Genomic DNA, 11,110 nt, shown 5'->3' on the forward strand with positions numbered 1-11,110 from the left:
GTGATTTCAGCCAGTTTCGTTTAAAGGCATAAAGTCTTTATAGCAATGGTGCAGATAACTGAGAAATATTGCTTTTGCTCACATGTGATGCATTGCTGCACACAGAACTTTAACAGATTCCAGGACCTGTAACAAGGAGGTTTTACATGAGAGATGAGCACAGCAGCAGGAAATGATATACCTATTGCAACAGCTTAATACAACAGGGCTTTGAAATATGGGGAAGCCAAGGAAGACAAGGTTTGCATCTGTATTATATTGAAAGAACTTTCAAATAAGCAGCTGAATATGGCCCCCATCCTGCCCTCACCAAAGATGAAATTCTGAACCAAATAGCCTGATTGGTGTTGTGCCCTTCCTTCTCTGAAATTGTCTCTTTCCTGTTGTGCTTTACATGGGACACAAAAGCAGAGCTCCTATTAGCATACATTTATAAATTCAGTCTCTTATCTCCCAGCAAGTGCCAAAGCTTTCCTAATAGTTTTCCTTATGTAAGAGTTCATCACCAAATTAAAATAAAGCAATATGACAAGTTAGTAGAATATATTTGTTTAGTTTCATCACAAAAAACACATACTGGTTTAGGCTGATTTTCTTTTTATTAATAATATAAGGTTCTGTAATCTCTTAACATTACAACTGAAGCTTTACAGTTAATCTCACACTAAAATGACAAACACTGTTTGGCTTTATTTGCAGAAAATTAAATTACAACCTTGATAAATATACATTTCCAAAACTGAGAAGCAATTTGTGTTTTCTGGATTTCAGTGCTAATGTATCCCTGCCTTTGAAATTGGTTTCAGTTAATTAACATCGCTACGGAAGAACTATTTGGCCTGGCCTCCGTTCACAGCTATAAGGCAAAGATGACATCTCTAACTTAACCACTATATTGTAAGTCAAATCAAGACACGTTTTTCTTTGACTGCAAGATTTAGATCCTGGATCAGCTTTTAAGAGATTTGCTTCTTTTCCCTCCAAACTTTTATAAAGGTCTCTCTAATGTAAACATATTTTACAGTCAAGCCACAGTCACTCTCTGCACCTTTCCTCCTTCAAAGGGAGCAGAAGCTGTGTAATTAGAAGTTATTACAAGCTTAATTAAAACTGCTTGTAACTTATATGGCCAAAATAGTCAAGGAAATGCAAAAGTTGTGTTTTGCATCAGCACTTCTAATATGCATGGATCAAACTGCATGTCTGAACAGGCTGCAGCTACCGGAAGTGAAGTCTGTTGAAAGGAAGTAGGGTGTACAGAAGGAAGAGTGGTGGAAGACTATAGTATTAGAGAAAGCAAGATTTTGTCTAAATGGTGAATGATCTCTATCTGGGTCTTCTGAACTTAACATTTTTGTCTATTTTCATTACCAATGAGAAATTAAAGACAGTAATACATGTTTCAACTGCAGTTTCAACTAAGCTCTGACCAGTTCATAGGACAGTATTTAGGAAGACAGCAATATTCATTACATTTGCAGTTAATCTCTTCCTCAGAGCTATCCAGTGACAGTGCTTTGGGACCCTTGTAGCCTGTTATTTCACCTTCCCACAGGACAACTGACATACAGTAAAAATCTTTACTGCATTTTAAATCACTTCAGAAGTCAGTGACTATTTAAAGGTTAAAGAGTATAAGGAGTTTTTACCTGCGTACTTTCAGTACAAAAAAGGATGAGGAAACCATAGTCAGAAAATTAATAAATGGGGAGGATGTTGTAGAGCTGTGCTGTACTTTAGTTAAAATCTTAAGAGATCAGTATTACTAAGCTATGGCTACTTGTTCTACTCTTTGTGCTGTCATTCTGCAAAAAAGCTTCACATGCTTTCCTTTTTAAAATTAATTCTTCATAGCTACACAAACTTTCATTGAGGCACATAAACACCCTTCATATTTACCAGCTCCTAGAAAGGTCTCCACTGGGGTGTGACACAAGCCATCAGCAAGAGGCCAGCTGTGGCCACGGCGTTGCCAGCGCGCAGCTGAGGAAGTCCCTGCACCGCCCTGTGCAGATTCACCCACCGAGACACCTTTGTGTACTTAAGGAACACTTAACCACAGTGTGAAGGCTCAGTTTCCTACAACAGACTACACCTGCTGTTTTGGTTACTGCTGAAATACAAACTCTGGGAACAAGAAAAAAGAACAGATTTTTATACTGAAATGTTGTGAAATAAAAACCATTCAAAATAAATCCAGCTGCATTAAAAATATCACATGAACATCCTTAAGATCTGCAAATCAAAGTTTTCTTAAATTACCTTGACAGCATTCAATTTAAAGTCATGGTTTGAGTGTCCATGTTTTTCAAACATTTGAACTGTAGCATTGAAATTAATATCTTAGAACAAGTTCAGAGTTGTCTGATATGCAGTATTTTTTTCAAGCATTTTATACTTTTTTTGGTATATTACCAAAATTGAAAGCTAATTAGACAGTATTCTAAAATAGTTTAAAAACAAAAATGCAGTTTTATAATTTTCTCCTCATTAAGGGCACTACCAATACAAAAGGTGTCCAAACTGACACTACAGAGCTGTAAAGCAGTTGACTAGAGATAGTGTCCTCAAAGGATAATCTGTATTTTTTTCTCTTATGCATATACATTAATTATCAAAAAGTTGGATAATTTGCTTTAAGAAAGAACCCACCTTAAAAATGGATCATGAGTATTGACAAATATTGTTTATTTTACTGATAAGTTTCAATGTAAAAATGCTTACTCTCACATGATACTGATCAAGAAAATATTTCATTTTCATAAAGTTCAATGGACAATTAAAATCGTGGATACCTGTGAAGTAAATAAATGATTCATAAAGGCCATAGGAAACTGTACAAAACTTAAATGGGAAATCTCACTTCCAGGATGACAGTAGGTTGTCCATTTAAGTGTTTTATTAAACTGTTGTGACTGTTTCAAAAGACAGTGCTGGGCAGTTTCATTTGAATAACTGAAAAAGATATTTTGCATCTGTGCAAAACAAACACAACAGGAACAAAACCCATACGCACTAGGACTGAAGTACAGATGAACACAAAATTTTGTTACAAACCTGTTTTCAACTTACAGTGAGAAATGTCCGTTGTACAAAACTTAGTGACTGACCTATAATTAATTTAAGATTATCCCAGCAATGCAAATACAACTCAATTGTGTAAGATTTTCCAGTAGTACTACAGTGAGAGACTACTGAATTTTTAGTAGTTTGACTTACACTGTCTCTTTTGCTGAAAGCCTACATTTGTACTCTTAAAAGTATTTGCTGGTTACAAGTCTGTTACATACTTAATCCAGTACAGGGAGGTACTCCTTGGTGTTCTCTCATCTGTCTCTTAGCAGCTTTCCTTTAGCAGGAGGCTGGGCTGTGCAGCTGCTTCTGTAGAAAACACGGCTGTCAGTCATTGTCCTCCTTGCAGGGGATGCTTTAAGTAAGAAACATCTGGCAGTATCCAGCACTGAAAATACTGTCAGCTGTGCTACCTAGCCCAGCTTGGAAACCCAAATTTGCATTTCCTGGTTGGTACTTTCTGCCCAGTAGGTTGGAATAGGGTTAAGTAAAAGTCCATAAACATTAACAGTGATGTTTACACTTTATTGGGGGAAGGGGGAAGGGAATAGCAAAAATCAATGTAAGTTACTAGTTTTTAAAGTTTAGTCTATGTTATATTTGATTACTGGGATATCAATACAATTAAATTGGAGGAATTTCAACAGTAATTTTTAATTTTTAGTACATCATTTGTGCAGGGCTTTATAAAAGATTTTTGTTTCCAAAGATGTTATTGGGGTCCACATATTCTTTAACAGATCTCAGCATTCCCAAGCCAACATCAGAGATGCTCTCCTTCATCCAGCGCTTCCGCAATTTGCCTACTGGAAAAACAAAAACAAAGTGTTTCAATATATGGCAGGATTCTAGGAGCCAATCAATCTTGTGACCATGAATGAATAAACATTGTGTGATAAATGCTTTTATTCAAAAATGAGAAATGTTTTGCTTTATTTGATTTATTGAGCCCACCAGACTATCAAGCTCATTAAGCTCAGCATACTCCCAGAGGAAGACTGTGTTCCACACTGTCTACTTTCTTTAGAAACTATGAAATTTAGATGAAGCTTAGGCTGAAATCACATGTTCTATTAAGACAAGGAAACAGAAGTAAGTTTTAAAAAGCCACAAACTAATTTTAAGTTGGAAACTGCAGAGATTACTAAAAAGCAGAACCCCACATTTCTTGATTACTTTAAAGTGAAAACATAACTCAATAATCAAGCTTAAATCAGTATTGGTTTAAATAGCAAAAAAATGTTTCTATGAAGAAGGCTTAATATGTTATTTAAAAACTTCTCAGCTGGCTGGTAATTGCTCAGTACCATTACAGAAGAGCTTTGTTTCCCATGTAAAAATGGTATTCACAACATACACCAAATACAATCAAAACTGAAACAATCTTTTAAGAACTCATTTCCTAAATTCTTACAATAGTCCTGTTAAATGGCCAAGTGTTCACATGCTAATTAACCAAATCATCAACTCTGATTAACAAATCATTCAAAACTGAGGACATTTTTTTCATTAAAGACACTCTAGCATTTAACTTGTCAGCCTGAAACACAATCCATTTGTCAGTATGATAAGACATAGTAAAGGTTTGAGAGACAGAAGCTTTAGGAGTATCTGAAGCTAAATTCAAGCCATCTTTTGTGCCCTGTTTCAGGGTAACCATCAAACTGTCATCAGAATAATAAATTACAGGGACACCTCTGGAGAACAGAGTATATTTGTTTATACCTTAAGGAATACGAGCCAGTCACGATGCCAACAGAAAAAGCAAATAATGTGAGACAGAATGAAATTTGCAGTTTGCTAGAAAATGACTATTAGCAGCATGTGTGTCAAGATCAAAGATCACAACTGAAGGACAAAAGAATTTGTCATGTGGTAGGAACCCTGGCTGTATTTTGCAGCACCAGCTCAAGAGAGAATCCCCATCTGTGAATATACTGTCACTACAATGGGACTGTCTGAGCACACTGACGTGGTTGAATTTTATCTGTTAAAACTTTAATACTACTACAAAAGACCTGAATTGTGGATGTGGCTTGACCACCCCCTCAAGTCACTCACGCTGGCTCTTACACAATTTTTAGTCATTACTATTCTCAACTGTTATCTGTAATATAGTTTCAGTGAATGTGTTCTGTGGTTATGGATGTAATTGTCCTGAAAAGACTGCAAACAACTGCTCCAACAAGATGGAGCACATTAGAATCACAGCAGGATGCCCAACAGCTAGCATGCCTGCCTCTTTTACACCTCCAGTAATAATGCAATTCCACAAGGAACTGAACTACTGTCTGAGCAGCACCAAACAGTCGTTGCATATTTAATGAAGTCGCTCACCAAGTGCTGGAAAACAGAAGGTGCTTGGAGTGCATCATTAGTTCTGTCAAAGTGATAATTTACACATCTATCTTGTCAAATTTTCTATGGTTTATACTTTTGCAATAATAAATCTAACATACATCTGATTAGTGAACTGGAAAGAAAAAAAGCTGTACCACAGTTACCAGCAGTCCTTCACAAACATGCTCAACAAAAAGATTTTAACCCCTTGATAACAGCAAAGTTGATTCCCTGCTCCTAATATTTGTGTCAATAAAATATACATGGAGTTTTCAGCTACTCAAATTTTCACATTAAGAAAGAAAAGCTAAAAGTTAAAAAGTTTTGAAGCAATCTCTCCTAATTCTAAGCTGGTCCATCAGATAAAATGGAAAACAGACTAAATGAAGGAAAGGCTCTATGAAAATGAGAGCAGTACTTAGAAAGGTCATTTATAAATTGTTTCACTTCAGGTTAGTGGTGTGCTATACATTTTCTGGTCCTTCTTTTCCGTAGGGCAACCTAAATGGCTTCAAGGATGAGAAGAGAAAAACAGGAAGAAAATGCCATAATAGTAAAAGATGTTAGTGTGAACATAAAAATAATTCCAAGTGACCAAGTTGCTTACCTCTAAGCGTAGCTAAAGAACAGCTCTGTGCTCAAGGAAGCCTTAACTTCCCTAACAATAAGATCTCAGTTAAGCCTGATTTTATCCCAGACTACAGAAAAACAATTTCCTAATTCTAGCCTAGAGAAAGTAGGCTTTTCAGTTTTAGCCCTACATGATGGCACTTACCTAGAACTGACAGGAGACAGTGCACAAAACCAGAATTGATACAAGCATCTACTACTTACAGGCTTTCAGCATAGTATACTTTTCACAATTAAAAAATGAGATCAAAGTCACCTGATTCTATATGCTACATCAAAACATTATTAACAATATATTTGTAGTAGCTTAGCACAGCAGGTTACTACTTGTCCACTCATGTATACACACCACCACATGCACAATTCTTGTGCCCCAGCTGGAAACAAACACAGCCCTCCCCTCTTGCATCTTCTTCCTCTGAAGACACTTTATCTTGCATCTGAAGGGATGGTGTCAAGAGGATGGAGCCAGGCTCTGCTTGGTGGTGCCAAGCAAAAGAGGTAATGGGCACAGGAAATTCCATCTAAGCATGAGCAGTGATATCTTTACTATGCAGGTGCCCAAGCACTGAAACAGATTGCCTAGAGAGGGAGTCGAGTATCTCTCACTGAAGGTATTCAAGAACCTTCTGGATGCATTATACCTGTGCAATGGTGCTCTAGGATGGCCTTGTTTGAGCAGGGAAATTGGATGAAATGACCCATTGTGGCTCCTTGCAACCTTCCCCATTCTGTGATAATCTTACATATTCAAGATGAGGTATGAGAGAATCAGTTCTCAAGTTTTACAGGTGGTAAGTGGCCTGTTCCTGAGGTGTGCTGAGCAGTCTAACAGTGCCGTAAAACATTCACTGCTAGGAAGCCAAAAACCTGCAATCCAAACCCCAGCCTATTACACTGAGTACAAACCCCACAGCGTGGCAGGGAGCCTACTTCTCACAAGGTACCTCAGATCAGAAAGCCAAGGAGCTTGGTCACTAGCAACTCCCAAGACAGTCCAACACCAACTTTATTTTTAGGTTTTTATCTATCATTCTAGTCCACATACAAAAGAGAAATACGTAACTAAGTATTTTATATTTATATTTCCGGCTAAGTAACTTTGTCCCAGGTCTGATACATGCTGCTCCATGCTGGTTCCATTGGAAAAGTTGTTCATCTTTCTACTGCCCTTTCTCACTTGCTCATCTTCGAAAATGAACCTGGAAGGCTACAAAAAGTCTGGTGCCTAAAAATGGAGTGAGCAAACAGCAGGCAGCAGTTGGTTTTCTCCCTTTTGGAATATGAAGTATCAGGGCACACATGAACGGTTTTGTAAGGAAAGTTTTCATGTCGCTGATTGATTCCAGGAATTACTCCACACCCATGCAGAACAGATTTATAGCACTGTGTGATCCCAGTGGAAATAGGTTCTGGTGGCACTGCACATGGCTCTGGACCTCCTTCACTCCAGCCCTTTCAACTTGAAGAGTCGCTTACTGCATAACAACAGCTTTGCAGAAGGGGCAGCAGTGACAGGTCCTAAGAAGGATGAGGCTCATCCAGCTGTTGCTCTTCCTGAAGCTAGCTATCCCTCCAGAAAGCAACTTTCTCTGTCCTTATAAACTTCTTAAAATGCTAGTTCACTTCCAGGGAGAACTCTGCAAAACTGAGAAAGGTCAGTGCAGTAGTGTAAAACATGACGGCACTGGAGTATATTGGACCAGTGTATACCAAGTCTACTGCATAATTAACACCACCACCATAACACCTTGCATATTTCCACTTGGTATCTTAAGAGCTGAAATACTTTTAAGTTTGGTATTGATAAATCAGAAGATCCTTTCCTTTTCTTTTTTTTTTTTTAAAAAAAAAGCACTGAAGATGACTATTCTATTACAACTTTCAACAGACCAAGGAGGAAAATACAACTGTGTTACTGTATTATTTCACATGAGGTTACTCCACGTCTAACAAATGTATCAGTTTCAAATCATTTAATGAGCAGAGCAAACTCTAGTATGCTTAAGGGTAGAAGATTTTTTTTTCCCCCTGGGTAGAAGAGAAAAGAATGTGTTCAACTCCTCCTCACAAAAGAACTTTATAATTTCAGAATTTTGTAGTTTGTCTGAGTTCATTACTGTAGTGTACAGCACTAAACCACAGCCTCTTAATGCCAAAAAACTGCAGTGTCAAACATGTAATTGAATGCAAACAAGGTGTAAGGTTTATTTTTATTTTTTTTTTGGTCTTGTTTTGGGGGTTTTGCTTTGGTTTTTAGTGTTGTGGGATTTTTTTCTTATCTTTTGTTTTCCTACTTAAACTGCCATTGATACTATAGCTAAACCCATGCAGCTCGTGATACCTGGTTAACCTTTACTCTAATCAGTTCTAATTAGTTGTCTAGAAAGTAGAAGGAAATTAGTTCTATTACGTTAAGTGGCTAAATGGGGCTATCTTCCTCAACCCCACAATCTGATAATTGTTTCCTTAAGCAACCAGTTGTAGTTAAAACAGTCCATCAAAGGTTAGCAATATATCATTACTTTTTACACTGTTCTTTAGTTTTACATAGGTCCTTAGTTTGGTAATATGAAAGAGTTTTCTAATCAAAGGGGTTATAGTTATATTTATGCACCAGGCATACATACTGATACTTCTTCAGCACATGCTATTTCATGCGTACAAAAAAAGGCATGTTTGATAACAGAAATTCAAGTGTGACACATCATATGGGTGTTTTTAAGGCTTGCCATAATTTATTACAATAATTATTTATCTGAACTTAAACTTGTATCTATAAGAAATTGTCATTCCTAATGCTGCTTTTTTAATGCTAAGTTTCTAAACACTATCTATGACTCTCAAATCTAAAGATACCCAGTGCCCAGAAAAGCAGAAGGATCAAAGCTATGCTTGAAGATGTGCAGTGTCTTTCTGAGCATAGGACACAGTCCACAACTATAATGGGGGGTAGGGGTAAGTAAATCCCCACACCATATCCACAGTAAAGTCCTTCTGAAGCTACTCTTCATAAAACTAAAAGTACCATGATTTCAGTTCTCACTGTGTACCTATCTGTAACTGGTGCTTCCCCAGATGTAAAGTAATTTATACATTCACACAACTCAAACTGTCATATGTGACCATTTCTTCACTCAAGGAGTATATGAAGATTGACTTAAGCAGGCTTTGTATTTCCTATAGCCTCAAGTCCCAGACTACATCTGTTTTCTTTGATACACAAACCCAGAGTTAAAATAGCTCCATTTATCACAGTGTGATTGTAAGCAGACAAATCAGCCTGTCTGTTTCCAGATAGTGAAAACAACTGTTATTAATCACAATTACAAGACAAACACCAAAGGAAATTGCACCAGTATTTTCTTTTACCACACACAATAGACCAGTCAGTGCTACGAGTGACAAGGCTTGAAGGTCAGTAAATAAAACTGACAATATTAGGCTAATTTTCAGCACCACATCTACTAAGCACTGGAAAAAGATAATCTTGAATATTGAACACAATGAACTGCCACACAAAACCACTCAAAGTGGAAAATATGTATCAGTATCAGAGGCAGTCATGCATACAACAGGAGCATACATAGTCCAACAGGAACCCAGTTTTCATAGCTGTAGAGTCACAAGGTTCAAGTGTGCAAGGGTTTGAAAATGCTATATAATTTTTTTTTCTGGTTCAACACATGTGGTAAGCAAGGTTTTATACGGCGAAGGCAAATGACAAGCTCCAGTTGCATGTGACTTGGATGAAATGCTAGTTACAGTGAAATAGAGCTGCCACAGCAGGGAAAGCATGGGAGTACATCAAGGGGGTAATTCCACATCGACAGGTCCACTATACCACCATATTAAAGATTTAATCAGACAACCATAAGAGCATATCAAACAAAAAATACTGAAACCTTTTCACACATATTATTACCAACACGTCCTTCAATATCCTGATACTGCCAAAGCAGAGTCCATTTCAGTTTCTATTACAAAGCAAGATGCCTGAAAACAGCCCTAGCTAAAATCTTCAAGTCTGAGAAGTCACTGACATGTTTTAAAGCACAGCTTCTGCCCTTTAATTTTTTTCCCCACACAAAGCTTTTAGAATTACACATTTTTGCTCCAGTTTTAAACCATTACCCTTCTTCTTTGCTCTTACATCTGTGAGGCAATGCCCCAAGAGCAGAGAGATGAAATGCATTAAGATAATCAGTTTCAAGAAGGTAGCTGCACAAATCACACTGACTTCACAACCAGTCTTCCTGACATCCAAGGTTATAGCATTATATAGGACACATGCAATCAAATTAGACTATCCATGTATGTGGGAAAAGCACAGGTAAAGCATCAGGAACAGGAAGTACTGCTTATACGTGACACTGGTTCTTAATATTAAAGCACAAAGTACCTTGTGAAGATGCTAGTAACACAGGAAAAGTAATCCCCAAACTCTAAGAGAGAAACTAGATAACTAGAACTTGTCAAACAACAGGCCAGTAAAGTTAATACTTACATAAATCAATTATGCAACAAATGGTAGATTGCAACACAGTCCAGTTTAAAGTTACTGGCTCTTTTATTCAGACACTTCGCCTCAGTGCTCTGGAATTTGGGCTAACAGCATTCACAAAGCCACAAGGGACACAAAACTGTGAAACTCCCATTTGAATTCTGTGTAACTAAATATATATCTACACAAGGATCAGTAAAAGTTGTTTAAGACAAACAGATCAAACTGGAAATAGAGTGAGAAGTTTCTAGATAAAATGCCAGGAGATCTTCTCCCTTGAACTTCCACCAGCAACTTCAGTTAATGTCATGAAATCTTTTTCAGAATTCTACTACAAACTATTTTGTACTTGCAAATATTCAGTGGTTTCAAAGAGACTAATATTAGACTGAGAACATTACCTCCATGGTGATGTGAAAGACTTCCTCCATTGGCAAGTATTTCTTCTCTAGCAGCCCTCTAAATTTGAAAGATACAGTATTTATTCAACAGCAATTGCATACAATTTTTGGATTTCATGAAATGCTTGCTATTCCACTCATACACACAGGTGCATAAAAAGTT

General features: G+C 37.2%; 1 protein-coding gene across 4 annotated transcripts in view; it reads right to left on the reverse strand.

Moving 5' to 3' along the window:
* Window positions 1–580: 580 nt before the first annotated feature.
* Window positions 581–11,110, reverse strand: part of AGPS (alkylglycerone phosphate synthase) — a 75,311-nt gene continuing 64,781 nt past the window's right edge. For 3 of the 4 annotated variants that reach the window (XM_086898029.1, XM_086898026.1, XM_086898028.1), the window contains 2 exons: window positions 10,948–11,005; window positions 581–3,878 (listed from right to left, as the gene is read on the reverse strand). In XM_086898029.1, the coding sequence (XP_086754155.1) occupies window positions 3,757–3,878; window positions 10,948–11,005 (180 nt within the window). In that variant the 3' untranslated portion in view covers window positions 581–3,756. The remainder of the gene's footprint in view (window positions 3,879–10,947; window positions 11,006–11,110) is intronic. The other variant, XM_086898027.1, reaches the window with a different exon arrangement.

The sequence above is a fragment of the Cyanistes caeruleus genome, chromosome 7 (assembly GCF_971803275.1).
Source record: "Cyanistes caeruleus chromosome 7, bCyaCae1.hap1.1, whole genome shotgun sequence".
Lineage (NCBI taxonomy): Eukaryota > Metazoa > Chordata > Aves > Passeriformes > Paridae > Cyanistes > Cyanistes caeruleus.